Source organism: Podarcis vaucheri, assembly GCF_965113315.1.
Source record: "Podarcis vaucheri genome assembly, chromosome: 6".
NCBI lineage: Eukaryota > Metazoa > Chordata > Lepidosauria > Squamata > Lacertidae > Podarcis > Podarcis vaucheri.
The window spans coordinates 5,687,509-5,708,185 of record NC_138764.1 but is presented as its reverse complement, the minus strand read 5'-3'; the positions used below and the strand labels follow the sequence as shown (position 1 = coordinate 5,708,185).

The 20,677-nt window shown below is 41.9% G+C and overlaps 1 protein-coding gene across 13 annotated transcripts in view; it reads right to left on the bottom strand.

Moving 5' to 3' along the window:
• PRRC2C (proline rich coiled-coil 2C) overlaps positions 1-20,677 on the bottom strand; it is an 80,956-nt gene that overhangs the window by 2,125 nt on the left and 58,154 nt on the right. For 4 of the 13 annotated variants that reach the window (XM_082228986.1, XM_082228997.1, XM_082228998.1 and 1 more), the window contains 11 exons: positions 18,910-19,141; positions 16,517-16,720; positions 16,051-16,163; positions 15,336-15,472; positions 14,354-14,588; positions 12,858-12,980; positions 10,205-10,417; positions 8,436-8,539; positions 7,814-7,879; positions 6,429-6,549; positions 5,249-5,485 (listed from right to left, as the gene is read on the bottom strand). In XM_082228986.1, coding sequence (XP_082085112.1) covers positions 5,249-5,485; positions 6,429-6,549; positions 7,814-7,879; positions 8,436-8,539; positions 10,205-10,417; positions 12,858-12,980; positions 14,354-14,588; positions 15,336-15,472; positions 16,051-16,163; positions 16,517-16,720; positions 18,910-19,141 — 1,785 coding nt within the window. The remainder of the gene's footprint in view (positions 1-5,248; positions 5,486-6,428; positions 6,550-7,813; positions 7,880-8,435; positions 8,540-10,204; positions 10,418-12,857; positions 12,981-14,353; positions 14,589-15,335; positions 15,473-16,050; positions 16,164-16,516; positions 16,721-18,909; positions 19,142-20,677) is intronic. The other 9 variants (XM_082228989.1, XM_082228990.1, XM_082228991.1 and 6 more) reach the window with 8 other exon arrangements.

Below are 20,677 nucleotides of genomic sequence, written 5' to 3'. Positions count from 1 at the left end.
CAAGGCCAAAAACGCAATAAAGAATACACTGTATTTCCACCTTTTTATAAAGTCAACCTAAAGGCTACAGTGCCAAAAACATGTCATCAAAATTTATACAAGCATGTGCTAAGAATGGAATGTGACCTGTACAAAGATTAAAAGCAAGGAAACAGAAGTATAAAAGTATAGCTTTGCATACAAGTCAAAAACTTCAGATGCTGACTTCATAAATAATAGTAGCATGTCAGCATGTGTAAAAACTCAGTGCAATCAAGAAAATAATCAATATTCTTCAGTGAAGTTCTATAGACCCTTCAAATACCAAACATGTTTTGGCTTGGTCAGATTTCCTTAGTGGCAGATGTTCTTGTACAGAAGTTCTACCGTATTTCTGAGTCTAACGTGCTATTGAATTTAATGCGCACCTCAATTTTCAAAACCTTGAAACCAAAAAAAGGTATTTGCTCACGAATTTAATGTGCATCAGCAAAAGGTGCACTGTTTACAACAATTTGGACTCTTTATAACAAGAATACAAAGCTGAAAATGAATGAACGAACAGCAGCTAAAATCTTATGTTCATTTTTCATATGGTCTCGTCCACATCAGAAGACCGAAAAAGCAAAGCCATGCTTCCCCTGCCTGCCCTCCTCATATTCTTATGTGGGCCCCTTCTCCAGTCTTCAGGGAATGGCTGGAAGTGGGGAGGCAGAAAAAGGTCCTCCTTTCCTTCCACTCTGCAGACAAGCTCTGGATTCTCCCTGCACCCCCTTTCCTTCATAGAATCATAGAGTTGGAAGAGACCACAAGGGCCATCGAGTCCAACCCCCTGCCAAGCAGGAAACACCATCAGAGCACTCCTGACATATGGTTGTCAAGCCTCTGCTTCAAGACCTCCAAAGTAGGAGACTCCACCACACTCCTTGGCAGCAAATTCCACTGTCGAACAGCTCTTACTGTCAGGAAGTTCTTCCTAATGTTTAGGTGGAATCTTCTTTCTTGTAGTTTGGATCCATTGCTCCGTGTCCGCTTCTCCGGAGCAGCAGAAAACAACCTTTCTCCCTCCTCTATGTGACATCCTTTTATATATTTGAACATGGCTATCATATCACCCCTTAACCTCCTCTTCTCCAGGCTAAACATGCCCAGCTCCCTTAGCCGTTCCTCATAAGGCATCGTTTCCAGGCCTTTGACCATTTTGGTTGCCCTCCTCTGGACACGTTCCAGTTTGTCAGTGTCCTTCTTGAATTGTGGTGCCCAGAACTGGACACAGTACTCCAGGTGTGGTCTGACCAGAGCAGAATACAGTGGCACTATTACTTCCCTTGATCTAGATGCTATACTCCTATTGATGCAGCCCAGAATTGCATTGGCTTTTTTAGCTGCCGCGTCACACTGTTGGCTCATGTCAAGTTTGTGGTCAACCAAGACTCCTAGATCCTTTTCACATGTACTGCTCTCAAGCCAGGTGTCACCCATCTTGTATTTGTGCCTCTCATTTTTTTTGCCCAAGTGCAATACTTTACATTTCTCCCTGTTAAAATTCATCGTTTGTTTTGGCCCAGTTCTCTAATCTGTCAAGGTCGTTCTGAAGTGTGATCCTGTCCTCTGGGGTGTTAGCCACCCCTCCCAGTTTGGTGTCATCTGCAAATTTGATCAGGATGCCCTTGAGTCCATCATCCTTGAGTCCATCATCCTTCATAACACATCTAATTTTCTAGCACAACTAACACAACACAGGCCTACACAACTGATGGCAGAGACACTCACCTTGAGTGTACAGTTCACACAAACCTAAGACTTCAGTGTCCCTCAATGTTTCCCCTCTACAAATGTTCTCTGATGGCAAGGAACAGCTTGCCTCCAGTGACATGCAGAGAGAGAAAGACTGTGTGTGTTAGTGAGGAAGCCAAAAGCGGGGACATTTAACTACTTAAAGGCATTTCCAAAATCATGCATAGGTGTATTTCTCTCTGGGCTAGAGCTTGGATGCCGCAGCCCTCACGGCCAATAGGGACAGCCCTAGGAGTAGCAGGACGGGGCTTGGAGGATGCTGTTTACCGCCTCCCCCCAGTCCTCACTGCCAATAAAACTGACAAAAACTGGGGTGTCCCTAAGAAGAGGCACTTCTTTATTTCGTTTTTCATTTCCAGTAAAAAAAATTTGCAAGTAACCTTATAGAAGTTCAAAGACTATTTCCCACAAAGTTCTGCTTCTCCAAAGCATGGTTTGTAAGGATGAATGACTAGCAACTCTCTCCTGGTCTTAGGCTTCTGGGAGTTGGCTTATTGAGATAAAAGACGCTTTCTTTAGTGAGCAGGCAGTGTTGCATTTTGCAGCTGCTGCCCACTACGGATGACCGTTCCACCTCCTTTTAACTAAGGAGGTTGGAGGAAGAGAACACAGACTGAGTAGTTCATTTCCTTCTTTCTTTTTTAAAAAAGATGCTTCTTTTTGCAATGTGCTGTGGGTGATGAGGCAAAGCAGCCAGGATTTGTGTGCTGCTTTCTTTGCCTTGAAGGGAAAGGATGAGCGCCAGCGGCAGCTGCTCTACGACTGGGGAAGAAGGCTCGCTTGGCTTAGGGGCATGAGGGGACCGATCTTCTTCTTCTTCTTCTCTCTCACGCACACACACTCACACTTTTTTTTTGTTTTGTTTGAGGCTGGGAGTGCAAGGAGGGAAGTCTGCGTGTGAGAGAAGGCTACTGTTGGCCACAGCCGATTGCAGCTCATGGCGCTCTGAGCAAGCAGGAGGCTGCCGAAAGAGGAAGCAGCAAATCTGGTGGCGGGGCAGTTTCGTCTGACAAGAGGGAGGGAGGGAGGGAGAAGGTGGCCGCGGTGGCAGCAGCAGGGGGTGAGAGGGTCTTGGGGACCTTGGCAGCAACCACAATGTCTGAGGATCAGGCGCCTACCATTGGCATCCCACTGCTGCCTCTTCCGTGCAAGCAGCCCTCTACTGCTAGGGCTCAAGAGTCACTGGCTCGCAAGAAAAACACAGGAGAAAGTGGCTTGGTGCCAGTGGACTTTGGGTAGCAGGGGGGAACACAAGCCTCCTGGAGGAAGTCAAGCTGCAGAAGGCTGATGGCCTGCAAAACTACCCTATTTACTTGGATGTAATGCGCCACAGAAACTAATGCACACCCTAATTTTTGCCACGCAATTTGGCCAAAAAAGGTGGGTATTAGATTTGAGTAAATATGGTATATGCATGAGCTCAATGTATCACACTTGTTGCTATCTTCCATCTGCAAAAATTTGCAACATTTTTTTCACAGGAGTAACTTTTGATTATTGGGGTGCACATTGTAATATTCGTGATTTTGCAAGGGTCAAAATCCATTTTTCTCACATGCTTGTATAAATAGTGCAAACACTTTCTTGGAACTGTAGCCACTAGGCTGACTTTACTAAAAGGTAGAAAATTTAAATATACTGTTTGAGTTTAAAGAAAAGTCAGAATTACAAGCAAACCGCCTGAGAAGAATTATTATAATACCACCAGGGCTTGCCAAGAGGAAAGTCTCTTCTCATACCCTTCCACCCAAAGGTTGTGTGATTAAGCTGCAGTTAGTCACAAGCACCATAAAAAATTCTGCACAATCAGACCCTGAAAATAATTTTACTCAAGAGAAAAGGATTCTGCTTCCATGAAACAGGCATCCAGTTCATTGTATAGACCCGGAAATTAAGGAGAAGAAGGGGTGGCATGGGGGACAACAACTGAAAGTGCCATTTCCTCTTCACAATTCAACTGTGTATTTCCACAATTTTTCAAAATGGGATATGGGATTCCTGAGCACTATCATCGGAAATGGTAACTGGAATTGAAAAAGCATGCATGCCTGTAACAATTCAAAGTATCTTTTTGTAGCACAAACTTTCCACATGGTATAAAAATGTCTTCTTCTTTTAAACAAAATGATAGATGGTAACATGGCAACGGGCAAGGCTTTATTCTAGGTATCATTACACCTGGTTATTGTTGGCCCTACACAGGCAAACTCAGCCCTCCCATATGTTTTGGGACTACAACTCCCATCATCCCTGACCATGGTCTTGTTAGCTAGGGATGATGGGAGCTGTAGTCCCAAAACATCTGGAGGGCCGAGTTTGCCTATGCCTGTTGTTAGCCTTCCTCAAGCCAAATATATATTTTTAAACATTTTCTCCAAATATAATAATGAAAACTTTGGCTGAGAAAGCTGCTACTTGCCTTGGGACAGAAAAAGGACAGCAATGAGAGCAAAATAATTCAGGTGGATGTTCACTACCATCTGCAGTATATTTTCCCTACATGATCTGGGAGACAGGTTATCTAAAGAACCACCTTCTCTCACTTGAGTCTTTCTCAGAGGTCCTCCTCCAAGATAGGCGACTTTTTGACTGTGTTGTCAAAAATGTGGGACTCCAAATCCAATGTCAGGCAAATATATTTTTATTTGCCCAAGCCTTCCAATATGTGATTGAAGATGTTTTTAACTGGAAATTTATACTGATTCTAGTTTAATTAGTCTGTTATGTTTTTACTGGTCCTACTGATTTGGTAATTTAGTTCTATTGGGATTTGATACTGTTTTTTCTTGTAAGTTGCCTAAGTTTTAATTTTAATATTAAAACTTAACAACATATTCACTCCTCCCATCCACCCTCAAGCCAGTCAGCAGAACTCATTTATTAGAGGCATTGCCTATTATACTGACCAAACCATTTGAAAATCACAAAAAAACCTGTAGATTGTCTCAGGGAACCACTCTTTTGTTCTTGTACACAACTGAAAATAATAAGGAAATTCTGTCCTTTTTAACAATTGATTGGGTGCATTGATTTCTGAGTTCATTTAATCTTATGGTATCCCCACACAGCTCACATCGAAAGGAAAGTGTCTTGTTTCATTCAGAAGGGTCTCCAAGTGCTCTTCAAATAATGTCATGCAGTGAAATGCAGCTATTGATGGGAGATTCTAGCTATTTAATAATGGTTTTGTACATTTAAAATAAGAGAAAGGCAAAGGGAATGGGTGCAATCCACCCGGCAGCGGACTGCAATAAAAGCAGGCAAACCCTTAAGCATTGAAATCATATTCCCTGGGATTGTGCTTTTGCTAACATGTGCTACCTGAAATCAATATTTGGGTTTATATTCTCTGTGGCCACTGCAGAAAGGGGTATCTGAAGGATCGAGAGGCATTTTAATAGTAGTATTTTGCCTTGCAAGCTGTTAAGACTGAACTGTGGTTAACACAGCATGGCCATCCAAAAATACTAACCTTCATGTCTTGTTCAGCCTTCATCGCAGTCGGGGCCTGATTGCCTCTGACTCCAGAGAGTGATCCACAAGGACCCCTGGCCATATGTGGCAAACGAGGGTGGCTCATAAGGCCTGTGGTCATCTGAGGTGGCATCTGACTAGCCAGTGCCACTGGCGGCCTCTGAACAGGCGCTGGGAAGGTGTTAGTATGTGGGGCTCTTACCAATGGAGGGACCAGGTTAGGCTGAGAGAGGATCTAAGTGGGGGAAAAACAACAACAAAAAGAGAGACATTTAGCTGTTAGCATAATGCCAACCTGATCACATGGTGGCTTCTCTGCAGAGAGCACGCCTCCGCCACCAATCAGTGCCTTGTAGTGGGTGCATTTTTTCTATTAGGATTGGCCATGTTTGGAGAATTCTAAGGGGGGGGGACTTAAGGTAGGAAGTGTGCTTAAAAATTGTCTTAGCACATTTGAAAACCAAAAGGGGGAAGGGGTTCCTCAAAATATATGTCAAGATGCAGGGATTGGCAACAGATAGGTTTATGTTTTCAAACAGAATCTGGCAATCTCAAATTTGAAGTGCAACATACAAGACATTTTTAGAATCAAAAGTACACACCACATGTCTCCATATCATATACTTTATAGCAACAGCACTCTGAAAGTACTCCCCCTTTTAACGGATGCTCAATTTTTTATTTGTAGCTGACTGTTTGGAAGACTGCCTTACAGCTGCATTTCAGGTAAGTGGCGAACAGCACACAATTCACCAGGAATTTCTGCACAAGCACCAATAAAATGAGTAGAGGTGGCGGCCTAAGCAATTCTCAGCAGAGCCAGCGCAGGAGACGTTCCTGTTGTATTGTGCACTTGATGATGTCTGCTTTAAGCCGCACACTGGGACCCTTCTCTCAGACACTCTTTTCCCCTCCCTTTAAATGTTTGACACTCAAATGTAGCAAGAGCTGTGCGGAGAAGCCTGTGGTCACCTGCCTGCATTAGAGCTGTCCAATCTCTCAACTTTAGGAGCACAGATGTTACTGAAAGCAAGATACAGAATGTTTATATATATTTGATTTATAAATTATTTAAGGAAATATTTGATAGATATTCCTGCATACAGGGGTTCTTCCATTTGAAATAAGCTGGAGATAGAAAATCTCAGACCACTGGCAGTATAGCAGCTGCTGCCCACCTGCGGTGCAAACTGAGGAGGAAATGGTTGCGTCATTCTCACAGCTGCCGACTGAAACTGCTTCTGGTAGACGATGGTATTCATTTTATTGGCCTGACTGTTCGGACTTGTGGAAGCAACCCTTAGAGAGAAAACATTTTAAGTAAGTTAATATATTGGGTATCATAGGCACCAGAGAAACCTTTTGTTACACTTTTCATGTGCTACCTTGAATCCAGAAGAAAACTGGCCATTATTTAGTAAATGCTGTTTGTAGCGAACACAAGGAAACAGGAGTTTATTGTACAGCAATATGAAATAGAGATGCTAAAATTAAAGCTTAATTTACTACCACCACCCCACACAAAGGGAGAAATTAAGATTAACTATAAATTGTGGTGTTCTGAATTCAATAGGCAGTGCACAATGTCTCTAGAAACCCTGTAATACAGCAGGAGGATTTAACACTGTTCTGTTCTTTCAAACAGAACCATGAGACCTTTGCTTTCTTCTGGCACCCAGCAAACATTCCTATGTGATACTGGTAGTTTAATCTCCTGAGCTGCTGCCACACCTGACCGGGGTAATCACTATGGCTAAATGCTTCTATTAAAAACATGTCTTCAGAATTTGGGAAACTCCCAAATAACTATCAGCTGGGGGCTTTATTTTACAGGAAGCACAAAACATAGCTTTCCAAACCATCTTGTTTAGACTTCCACTGATTTTGTGCTCAGTACCGCTTTCAAAATCAATCTCCAGCTCTGATCAAGATCCAATGTACTATGAAGCGAGTTGTGTTAGCCCTCAAAACTGAGAGGGGAAAACCTGAATGGGAACCTGCTTTTAAAGCTGAGGAGAATTTCAGTGGTTTGGTATGGTGGTCAGCATTTCAAAGGGGGAAAAACATTCTAACGGATGAGTGCAAGCTTATTGTGTAAGCCGAAGCATATATTTGGTCCCCAGCCTTCTATGTTTTGATCTCTCCTCTCAATTTGTGTTCTTCAAGTAAGCATTCAAAATAATACTAAGAAGAGTCTTACAAGTCACCTTACTTTTCAATTTGAGTAATATGAGTGACTTTTGAGTAATTTGAAACCCTAAGTGCTGGCTGTAGCTCAAATCTGCCAGTTCTTCCCTCTCCAACTGAAGACCAAATACTACATGGCACTAATAAGTATTTCTTCTTGCTCTGTTATTGCTGAATCCCTAATATTGCATAGATAATACTGGGGCTATGTAGAAAAATGTACAAGGAAATGAAAATAAATTCTAAGGAGCACTCTTCATAAAATTCAGAACATTTAATCAAACAGCAGTATTCACTGACATGAGTACAGTATCCAAATCATAGTCATATTGATTGTTGTCATATATATATGAAACACAATCCTATGGAAACACACCTGTGCAAGCTCTGCTGAAATAAATGGGAATTGGGCAAGTATGCAGTCATTCTGTCTTCATATTTCCTGCAAAATAAATTGCCCTGTTTCCAAATATGTTTCCTTTTTCATCTCAGTCCTGAGCAGCTCAGTTAGTTGAGCCCTCCAGCCACACAATTACTGACACTGTCTCCTTACTACAAAGTAGAGGAAATACCAAAAAGCAATCTGAAATGACTGACTGCAAAAAGAGGCCAGAATGCCTGTTAATGGCTTAATTAAAACATAAATATTCCATGCCAGCCAACCCATTCCCACATAACCCCATTTATTACATTCACTTAAAAAAATAAAATAAAAATAAAATATAACAATATTATAGCAGTTTTAAGATGGGAGGCGTGGTCCATATTCTGTGTTGTTAGAAGCATGTCCATATAAAATATCATGGCCCAAGTCAATGTTCTGCACAAATCTTTCTCCAAACTGTATTAGCCCTTATTTATTTATTAAACATTTCTATGCCACTTCACAGCTGGCTACCAGAGTGACACCCTTACACTAATGCTTAATAAGTACTATTTCTTTAAGTGGGCTTCATCACAAATCTATGCTGCTAACTTGTTTGTAAAGACTTGCTTACCGGAAGGGACTAGACGTTGGAGTGGTGCTTCGTCCGGTGACTGGAGGTGTGCCTGGTTTAACATCAATGCCACTTCCAAAAGCTTTCAGCTCCATTTCTGACATCTGAAGCAAAGAAACCCAACCAACTTACAAAGGACACAAAATTACACACTAATACTTGCATGGGACACGGGTGGCACTGTGGGTTAAACCACAGAGCCTAGGACTTGCTGATCAGAAGGTTGGCGGTTCGAATCCCCGTGACGGGGTGAGCTCCCGTTGCTCGGTCCCTGCTCCTGCCAACCTAGCAGTTCGAAAGCACGTCAAAAGTGCAAGTAGATAAATAGGTACCACTCCAGCGGGAAGGTAAACGGCGTTTCTGTGTGCTGCTCTGGTTCGCCAGAAGCGTCTTACGTCATATTGGCCACATGACCTGGAAGCTGTACGCCGGCTCCCTTGGCCAATAAAGCGAGATGAGCGCCGCAATCCCAGAGTCGGCCACGACTGGACCTAATGGTCAGGGGTCCCTTTACCTTTACTTTCATGAAGGGCCCTGCCATACTCATTTAATCATCTTTACAATGGCAATAGGAGCTAGGAAACAAGTTCCACATCTCTTTGGGTGGTGGGGAGCTGTTGACATATTACGGTTCATACTCTCATATTCCATGTGACATAAATAATTAAAATCCTCAGCTAGGCAAACTGAAAGCTCTTAAGCACTCTCTACCAATACTCAGTGAATCTCACCAAAAGACTTATGCGTAACAGATAAAGGAGTCACTGAGAATTTGCTTGGTCTCTATGGGACTCAGAAGTACTTACTGGACAGTGTCAAATGGTCTAAGTAAATGTATTGCTATGGTGTTCCAGTATTTGGTTGAGTCCTCCAGAAAGCTATGTGCACAACACGAGTCCCTGAGCACAAACTCTGTCTGCTGAGCCTACCTCAGTCAGCTGTGCAGAGCGTGGCTGGCAAACCCGAGATTTGCATACTGCACACCAAGGTTTTTGGTGGTCTACAGGGAGCCCCAACAATTCAGTGGAAAATCAGTGGCTTTTTAAAAATAAAAAATAGTGACCCCACCAAACACTTTCCTCCACTATTTTCCAAAGTGGGCTTCCTCTAGTACTCCCAGGTAATTTTCAGTAGTATAAAAAGAACTGGAGTTTCTAACACACCATCCCCACCCCACATGACCTTTCTTCCCTTTTTTGCTTATGGGTCCACTATTTTTAGTGCTACTCAGTGATGCCATTGGCTCACAGCTGGAGAAACAACACAACTGTGGTTCAGAGTATAAGGATGCTTGGGGGAGGTACACTCCCTAAGTAGCCAAAAGTCAAGCATTTGACTGTGAATGTGAACCACCATAGGATACAAAACCTCCAGCCTGTGGGCCAACCTTAGCTTACCAGGGGGTCCAATTTGGCCCATGAGGCTATTTCCCTCAAACTACTCACTGTCCACCAGCTGACAACACTGGGTGATGTCAGCTGATGGGGAGAGAGAGAGTTCAATGCTTCTGGCTACTGTTTTGCCAGGGTGTTTCCCTGCAGGGTATGTGCTGGGGAACTTTGGTTGAATTAGTTTAATTCTAAACCAATTCCATCCATGTTCAATCTCTTCCATTTGCTATTTCCTCATAAACTGGTTATGGTGCTATAAGGACTAAGACGTTATCCCTTTGGAATGATTGCTATTCAATAACCATGGCATGCCTGATGTGCATTTGTTCATGCTTTTCTGCTGCCATTCAGCAAGATTTAAGACACAGTCACCTTTACCTTCCCAGTTATAATGCTGTGTTGAGCTCCAGCGGGAATTAGTCCTCTGAAAGGCTGGCCTACTTGTGCTGGCCGACTCAGATTCTGAGTCTGAGGCTGTGGTGGCGTGTGCTGTAAAGGAGGCTGGAGGGACTGTGGAAGAGCAATTAATGGCTGGCCTGCTGATCCAAAGTTGGGCAAAGAAAGTTGTGATCCTGGTATAGGTACTGTCACCTGGAGGAAAACGCAAGAATGATTTAGACACACACACAGATGCTTCAATAGCTTAAGTGCATCATGATTAAATTGCCATTTCTGAATACTGTCGATAAATATACACGTGTTGCTCTCTATGTACAGCTAATATAATTTGTACCTTTAGTGCATCTGAACAGAAAGAATATACACATTTTTATCCTTTGGAGTTATAAACTTGAAAACAAATGGGCAGCACCTGATGATTCAGAAAGCAAGCAAGAGTAGGACATGGTTCTTAGTAAACAGAATTCCCTCCCTGTCTTTCTCCTATAACTTATGTTTTCCCTATCTCCCTCATTATTCCCTGTAAAACTGAGGTTTCAGAAGCAGGAATTGGGTTTCGTGGTGCAGAAAGCAGTAACTGAAAGCATTTATTTCTTGGCCCTGATGGAGAAGACATGCACCATACAGGCTCAAAAGGACAACGCTGTGAGGACACAATAGTGGAAGAGATGTAGTTTCTTCATAGCCATCTTATTTGTGTGGGGTAGATTTGCTAAAATTCCACACACACCCCACCTGGTATTTTAATCATGGCCCAGCCATTTCTCTGCCCCTAATCCTCAAGTAAGCCACTGAGGTATATGGACTCTACCTAGGGAGAGTACACTTAGGGATTGTGTCAAACAGGTTCCACCATTTGGCCAGAGCACCAATAGGAACACCAGTCATATCGACTGGAAATGTTCCAAGAACTCTCAAGAATACATATGAATCCATCAGCTTCTGTGGTGGGAGACCATCTTAATGTGTCCCCTACTCTGTGCAGAGAAACAGGAACGCAAGATATGTAAATCTCACCAGGAAATGAGCTTAAGACAGGTGTGCTATTTAAAAAAATCTCCTCATCCAAAGTGCCAAACCTATACCCTGTTCCGATTCAGAGTGTTACCTGCCTCAGGGTGGGATCACAACATATTGTGACAGCTCTATTGTTGTCATAGTAGCCGTGAAGTCCCGAGACACCAAAGATAAGCTCACTATGGATGCTGAAAATCCACTATTAAATTGGCATGGCATCTAGGGTCCACACATTCAAAGGGAAGGATAGAGAAGAGGCTTAGCAGTGTATTTCTAACCCCTCATCTGTTCTGTCCAACTCCCATTGTAACCTCTCTTGTGTGTCTGTAATGACTTCAGTGATGGTGTCCTCACTGGGTAACTAGACAATTAGATACAAAATACCAAAAAATACCAAAATTTAAAGTGCTATGTGCATAAAATATTAAACGAGATATAAAAGATAGCAGTATCAGTGGCAACATAGTAAGAAGACAAACTACACCCTACAGCAAACAATATACCAAAGTATCACATAACATGAAGGGGAAATTGCTCCTGGCTACAACAGGGCACAAGCGTAGTTTAATTTATCCACTCCATTTGCAGACCTTATCTAAATACCTTATTCTGATATTACCTTTCTTACTCAGAAGCAACCATTCTCTGCTCTCATGTAGAGACTTCTGTCTTTAGAGCAGGGAAATTCTGGTAAACATACATACTATGTCCAATTCCCCTTGCAACTCTGCAATAAAATAGAGCCTCCATTCTTGATCCAAGAGGGATGACCTCTTTTTTATTATTGTCCCACCAGCCTAATTTAAAGATTTACATCTTGCCTAGCAACAGTGCTGGCCTCCAATGCCACCACTGACTGCTGAGCCATAGTTTCGGGTAATACTGCAGTATGATCTAATGTAGCCATTATTCAAAAGAGGCAAGCTTATGAAATACTTTTAGGATGTTCGCCTCTATAGATCAGCACTTCACTGAACAAACTGAACTGAATGGGAATTGTATACAGACATTCATCCAGTGCTCCTTTCCATTTCTATGTACTCTATGTAGAAGAAATGCCTATGTAGTTTACAGATCTGCACCATCTTGCTAATGTTTAGATGCCATGAACAACATGCACAGGATTTTTCTAACAAATCCCCAGCAGAAGCACTATAGTCTTGAGTATTTATCACCTGATCTTGGAGAAAACTATTCTCTGAAACCACATTATGGTTTTGCATAATGGAAGATCAACCTCCTAGCTGTTGACTCTAGGATCATAAGAAGTTTAACTGGAGAAGGGCAAGGACCACAGTAAACATCACAGTAATCTCTAGACAAAAGGTGGCTTGATTTTTTTAGAGTAACACCTCTGAAGAAAAAAAGAAAGAAAAAGAACTCTATCTATCTATCTATCTATCTATCTATCTATCTATCTATCTATCTATCTATCAAAGTTTTATTCTGTGTTAGAACTGTTTTGGACTGCTATATTCAAAGAGACAGCAACTTCTCTATAAAAGAACACAAACTATGTTCTCAAAAGAACATTCTCCTGTCAGGAGACAATGGTACTACATGCACCACAAGCACACAAACAAACACATATTAAATATAATTGAAAGCAATTTACCGTGCCATAGTTTACCTGCTGGAGAGCACTGGGAGACGGAGCAGTGTTATAGAAGCTAGTCTGGCCTGGTTGCTGAACCTGTCCAGAATACAAATTTGAGGCCTGGGTAAGAGTAGCTCTGGCCTGAGAAGAGAGAGGTTAACATTTTCTAGGTGACTAGCTAAGCAAGGTTAATTTAATTTGAAGAACAGAACAGTTGTATGACCATTTCATTTTAGATTTACTCTTCTCTGTACGTTGCAGCAGGAATGTTGCTGAACTTTAATTCCCATCAGCCCCAGCCAGCATGCCCAATGGTGAGAGCTGAAGTCCAAGGAGACCTGGAGGGCCACAGGCGCTCCACTCCTGCTATAAACATTTCCACATTTGGAAAAGCAGCAAGCGTGGGTAAAATATGTCCCAGATTTAATTGGACACATAACTGCTGCTGTGTATAATCTATATTCAAAACAGCTGAAATACATCACTGCCAAATATGGGAACAAGGTTCTATAAAAAGTGCAAGTTTTAATGGGTGAATCAGGACTGCATCAGGGTGTGCAGGACTCTTCCATACATCGGTCTGAAATTACCTGAAACATGCTATCTCTCTGTTCCAGTTTTCCTTCCTCCCTGCTACAGTTTGGAAAGAAGGGGGTGGGGAGAAGAGGTGTATTTGGGGAATCATATCCAGGGTTCGATGGGGTCCCTCCAAGTGTGGGTAACATTGTGATCTGTCCCAGGTGTCTATGAGTCACCTACCATTAATTACTCACAACGTCCTGGAGTGTCACTGTGTGTAAATGAAACAAAGGCGGCAGACCCAGCTGCCTGGTGCGGAGGGCCACAGCAGCTGCATGGGAATGCTGGCTGTTGACACCAGTCCAGTACAGTAAGTGTTCAACAGTATGGTGCCTCAAACAACTGAAGCACTATGCATAATAATACACATGAGTTGGGCTGTAGCTCAGTGGCAGAGAATCTGCTTTGCCCGCAGAAGATTCCAAGTTCAATCCCTGGCACCCTCCAGTGGGACTGGGAGAGACCCGTCGGAATCTGAAATGCTGCAGAGCTGCTGCCCGATAGTGAACCACTGGCCTGACTCGGGAGAAGGCAGCTTCCAATGCTCATATGACAGGGACCAATTAAATAAATGCAATCACAAAAACTGGGAAGGCTGCTTGGATGATAGGGCAGCGAGTGCCTGTGACAGAAAGGATAACATTACCCTGTAGCTCAAAGGTTTTCAACCTTTTTGAGTCCACGGCTCCCTTGATCAACTACATGCTTTCTGTGGCTCCCTTGTGGGGAAACACATTCCGAGCCTCAGAAGTCCAGTTATGTCACCCCTTGCCTGCAGAGCCGGGTACTCATTGTCTCATAATGCAGATTAATTTCCCTTTTATATACACTCAGAAGCAGCACAACCATTCCATTTTGTTGTATTAAAGCTCTTGTTGTATTAAATAGGTGATTCCAACTCTTCAGTTACTTTTCTGGGGAGGTCTGACTCTGACCTGGAGAAGATGCGTATCAATAAGCTGGGAGCCTCCTAGTCCTGAAGCTTGACTCAGTTGATGCTCATACAAGATAGGAATAGGTTGAGTATTAGATGTCTGCTGAAATGCAAGGCTTGACTGTGCCTTGGCAAGTTCCTGATGCTGCACTGCTGGGAAGTTGTGTAAGGCTGTGCCAGAAAGAACCACTGGTGACGGCTGAGACAGGCCACTTTGCATAAATGCCTGCTGGGATCTATAAAACAATAGTGCCCTGAATTAGTTAAGTTAATAAAACTACAAAAACTGGTTTCATGATTAAAGTTTTAATGTGCACTAGGCATAAAACAAGGAGAAACACACAAACATATCATACACCCCCTTATTACAAGAAAAAGATTACTAAGGGGGGAATCCATGCAAATACTCAAAATTGACATTAATTTTAGACTTTTTTTGGTCTTGTTTACAGAACTGTAAGAATGGTTCTTTCTAGAAACTGTAACACATGACTTAAAGCCACTTCGCCAGCAGTTGAATAAAAGCGTCATAGCCAGGGAAACAGATTTCAAAATCTAGCACAAAAATGCACCACACAAGTTGTAAGAGCATCAAATTTACAATATTTCAAGCGATTCTGCTCAGAATTGCAGAGGAAACCTAAACTGAACAAACACAAAGGACTGGCAAGATTCTGAGGATACTTCATATACCACATCTATCCTACTCCCACCTCAGAAATTCTAAGCCTCCTTTTAGTCTAACATTTTCAACACTTATCCCTAAAGCACACAAAAATCTAAAATGAATGAACTTACTTTGCATAAATATTTAAATTTTAATGTGGACTGTTCAATTCCAGAACTTGCATTTTCTGGTCATAAAACAGTACAGTTTTCACAATTCTTACACCAATGAATACAAATGAAATAAATGTGTGACATAGTTAAGAGACTAGAACTAGAAACAAAATGTTAACCAAGAGGAGTTGCTTTCTACTTACCTATAAGGCTGCAATGATGAGTTAAACAATTCCTGGGCTTGGGAAACAGCAGGTGCTGCTCCTAAACCCAACTGAGCTTGATGCTGCCCTTGCAGAGGTGCATATATAGGGATTGGTATCTGCTGAACTGATGTAGGCTGTAAGGAATATAATTAATTAGATATCCAAGCAAGCAAACAAACATCAGAAATTGCCTTGTGCTCAGTCCGTCTAGGAATTCTATTCTCTTGAGGTGGCTCTCAAAGTTCTCAGTTAAAAGGATGTCTTTTCAACCTGCTTCTTGAAATCCTTTAACTATAGATGCTGTGGATTGAAACTGGGAGTTTTACTCACAAAGAAAGTTCTCTGACACTGACCTATGATACCTGAACTAATAATGGTGCGTGCATCTCACTAGTTGCTAAAAATATCAAAGGAGTGGGAAGTACCTGCAGATTCTGCGCAAGACATTTGGCTTGCAGGAACTGCAGACTACAGAAGGTACCCCAGTTCTTGCAGCTGATGAGCATAATCTTTCACAGTAGGATGCCTCTCCTCTTTGAATACACAGTTAAAAATGTTCCAGTATGAGCCACCAGCTGTGACCACAACTCAATGGTTTAGCTGGACAAGGACATTCAAAATGGAGAATGGCTGAACTCTGATTTGGAATACAAGAGTCAACATTTGTATTGTTATTAAAAAGCATATATGCCACCGTCAATCCCCATAGTACCTGTGAGAGCCCTGGCTGAAATCCCTGCTGCTGGGCCAGTGATGGAGGAGCCAGTCGTGCATGCTGGGTACCAAAGAGATGGCTTGTATCCATGTAGAAAGCTGGAATTTGAGCTACATAGTCATAAGAGAAAAAAATCAGTAGCACGGCGCATGAGTTAACTAAAAAGTAAAGGTAACTGATATGCCTAGCTGCTAAACAAATACTGGGGGGGGGGGCACATTTCAAAGGCAAGAAAAAAAGACTGATGTAAACTTTCAAAAAGAGCATTTGTGTTTTGTTTACAAATACTACAACATTCAATAAAATTTGTTGGGAGAAATGAATAGACTACAAAGTTGCAATCATGAAAGTAACCAGAAGATTTAAGAAACACTGAGCTTAAATTTAGTCACCCCTACCTTTAAATAGAAAGAGGAACCATTTATACCCAGATACAATGCAAAGAGACTACCTTGTATATTACCTGCTGCCGACTGAGACACATAGACCTGTGGACTCTGCTGCTGCTGAGCAATTAGTGATGGCATACAGCTTAGTTGGGAAAAGTGACCAGCAGATGCCAAATTACTTGTCTGTAACTGCTGTGGCTTCACTTTACAAATGTTGGGTGGATCAGAGGTTGTGGTTGTTTTTGTACTCAGTGAAGAGGTAGTGTATGTTCCAGCTCCTAAAATTACAACCAGCAAAGCACTGCTTTAATAGTTACTAAAATCTAACATGTTTCAGTAAGCTAGTCATAAATTTGGTGTACCCTAAGTAAAATGCAAGTTGCTAACTACTGCAGTACTTTATTCAAACATTCTACTTCTGTATTAAATATTTATTTATTTAATTTCTGTCACAACCTTCTTTCCAAAGAAGAGAAGACCAGGAAAGCTAACAACAAAGCAGCAAAATATCATAAAAATTTTTAAATGAATACTTAAAAACATTAAGAACACCTAGAAACATTCAAACACAGTTAACGTATTCTTACAGGTAATACTTTCAAGGTTGCCAAGAACAGTATATTTCAGTCATCAAATGCTTGGGAGGTCTTATCATGGATCATCGCCAACCAGGCAACACCCAGACATAACAACACTAACTGGACCTTCCATGCCAATTGAAGGGTGCCTACAGGAGGATTTGCCTAAAGTAGCTTCACAGATTACTTCTTCCTATATGTGATGGCCCTAGTTGGCCCCCAAGTCTGTATAACAGAGGGATGTGTGGTAATAATGGTGGCCGCGCATTCTTACAGGGTCACATTTCCTGGAGACTTGTCAAAGGACTAGCATCTTTTGAAGTCTCACAAGGTCCCTTTACTCAGCTGGCATTCTATGCCAGCATTAGGGTCAGTATAATATTCACACATAGTGTCCCACCCAGGAACATGAGGCTGAAAGGTTGTAAACAAATTAAAAATGATGATGATGATGATAAACCACCATAGGACATATACAAGAGAATGATACATATAGCCAGAGTTTCCTTTGCAGTTTTCAGGACTGCTTCTTCTATAAATGAGGGAGCAAATTGTTTCTCTCCCCGCTCCCTGAATGAAGAAGCAGTCTCAGCAGTTGTGGGAGTTGCACTACATGCATAATTCCCTGACATGAGTTTTAAACCACTCTTAGACTGCAGTTAACTTTTTTCAGTAACATCAACTGCTTTAGAGCAATGATTCTTTAAATGTTTCCTGGGAGACACTATTGTACTATGAGAGGGGGTGAAGTATGTCATGGAAATGTAAGTCCCCTCATCTTCCACTCCATTATGCCACTTCAAGGAGGCTTTATTCTGTCAATGAACAGGCATAAACAGCATCCAGAGTGAGTAATTTAGACTCTGATGTACAGGCTACGACCATTATGTGCGATCATTTTAGCCCTGCCCTATTCCATCCCTGTTCTGGATTAAGTAGCATGTTCACAGCTGTTTCCTTCTGAATATACCAATGTTCTTATGTGCTTAAAATTACACATCACGTGTTAAACTTTCTTAAAAACTGACCAACAATCTACTGGACAAATGCTACTTCAAGTGCCAAAGAGCTACCTGAAACCCTGTGCTAGATTTGTAGACACGCTTGAACCTAAATACTGGTTTTCTTCCCCAACATTCAGTTGTATTAAAACTTGATCAGACTTTATTGTCCATAATTAATGGGCTTTCCAGTGAAATTCATGTACTGTAGTAAAACCTTATCTGAGCATCTTAGGTGGAGGAGGAAATCTTGGAAACTTTCAGTTACAGGCAACTCTGTTTGCATTCCAGGCATTCACACGGGTCAGTGGAGTGCCTGTCAGCCCACCCTACTATCCCCCACCCTCTTCCAGGTTCAAAATAACATGCTCATCGGTGATTGCGTGTCATGTGAACACGTGCGAAATGGTCGCCACCTGTATTATGGTTTAATTACCATATCTCTATAGTCAAGGTAAACTAACCAGAGCAGGCAAGCTAAGAACAAGCTAGCTATGTGTGCTGCTTTTAGAATAGAGTTGAATAATGCAGAGAGTTAAACAGAACTGGAACCTGACTTTGCTTTTACCTTCTTCCTTCCCCATCTCTTTAGTGTCATGTCTTTTAGACTGTGGCCAGGGGCTGTCTTGCCTTGTTTCAAGGGACTGTATGCAAGCCGCTCTGACAGGCTTTTAGACTGAAGGAATACAAATCTTTCAAGGAGATGAGTAACTATATAACCTTTAGAAGACATCTGAAAGCAGCCCTGTATTGAGAAGCTTTTTAATGTTTAATTATGCTCTTATATATGTTGGAAGCCACCTAGAGTGGCTGGTGCAACCCAGTCAGACAGTCTGTGTAACAACAACAACAACAACAACAACAAGGCTGTAGTCCAAATGTTTATACCTGACAATGAAGTTGTAGGTGTAACTGAAGCCACAGGAATGGGAGGCATTGATGCACTTGAGAAAGAGCTGTATGTACCGCTGGTTGGTCCACTGCTGCTGCTGCTGCTGCTGCTTCCGCTGCCACTGCTGCTACCACTACTACCACCTACTGGAGATGCTGATGATGTAGCTGGTGAATTCTTCTCCCCGACATTTGGTGAATTCTCCCATGCTTTGCGAGCAGACTCCATCTAGTCAGAAAAAGGAAATGGTTCCACTTTGAAATACGAATTTAGCCCATTTAATTTTCACAGTGTCTTATTTTCACTTTTTCTCTCTAGATAGCATCCATACTCCTCTAGTTAGCTGCCAGGGAAACTGAATTGTTTTAGAATATTAGAGGTATAAATTGTTTAACGTTTTCAGAAAACATGGGGCAAGCATACAGCAAAGGTTAGAGCCAAGTGTGAATCATTACTAGCTTTGATACATTAAAAAAAATATTTTCTCAAGAAAACCTTTTAGAATTATTCCTCAACTATTTAATCCACATATTAAAATTACATTAATGGCACCATTAATCTAACACATTTTACACTCTAGATCTGAATCCCAGGGACCCACAAGTATGAAATATGAACTAAGCCAAATGTAGCACAATCCTGCACATTGACCATAATACAGTTTTTGAAAACCCCGGCGAAACGTTTGCTTTTTATACCACAGATTAGAACTTGCCAGTAACCAAAACCAGGATTAAATAGGTTTAAGTAAGCGGGGCTATAGTGGAAAAAGTCAAAGAAGAGATTTGCAACTACATTTTCATTAACTGCTATCACTGGGCTTGCTTTCAAGTATAAAAATGTGCCCAAGACACGTGTCAACTCTTCATGGTTCTATATTGAATCTACCACCTCAGCATCTCTGAGCAGTCCTGAAAAATGCATAAACTTTGCATAAGCCACCATATTAATAGTACTCATACCTAATGAGGCATCATAAAATTGAACAGATTGTTACTTCTCTGGAAGTTGTATTTTTGCAGTGATTGAATACAGAAACAGGTGGTGAAGATATACAGTTACAATCAAAATTATTCAACCCCCGTTGCAAATCAGGTTTATTATCAAAATTTACAGACTTTCAGCTGTTTGCAATGAGCAAATCAAACAAAAGCAATTGAAATAGCTCGACACAATGGATGCTTCAGGTGATTTCTCCAAACTCACTATTATTCAACCCCTTCATGGCAAGCATCTTAGTAGAGCAGCCTTTTGCTGCTATGACCTGCTGCAAATGAGATGCACAGCCAGACAGCAGCTTCTGGCAGTGTCCCTGAGGAATCTTAGCCCATTCCTATGAGCAATGGTCTCCACTTCAGTAATCTTCTTGGGTTTGTGTGCTGCAAACACCTTCCCACCAGAGATTTTCTATGGGGTTCAAGTCTGGTAACTGTGATGGCCACTGTAGAACCTTCCAGGACTACTTCTGCAACCAAGCCTTGATGGAATTTGAGGTATGCTTGGGATCATTATCCTCTGGGAAGGTCCAGTGATGCCCAAGCTTCAGCTTCCTCATGGACAGCATGTTTTCTTCTAAGATTTCCTGATACTTCAATGAATCCATCCTGCCTTCCACATGCTGCAAGTGTCAGAGGATGCAAAGCAGCCCCAGAGCAGAGTGTTCTTTTCATTCTTCTTCCTCCAGACATAGTGCTGATCCATGGGGCCAAAAAGTTCCAATTCTGTTTCATCACTCCACAGAACCGTATCTCAAAACTTCTGTGG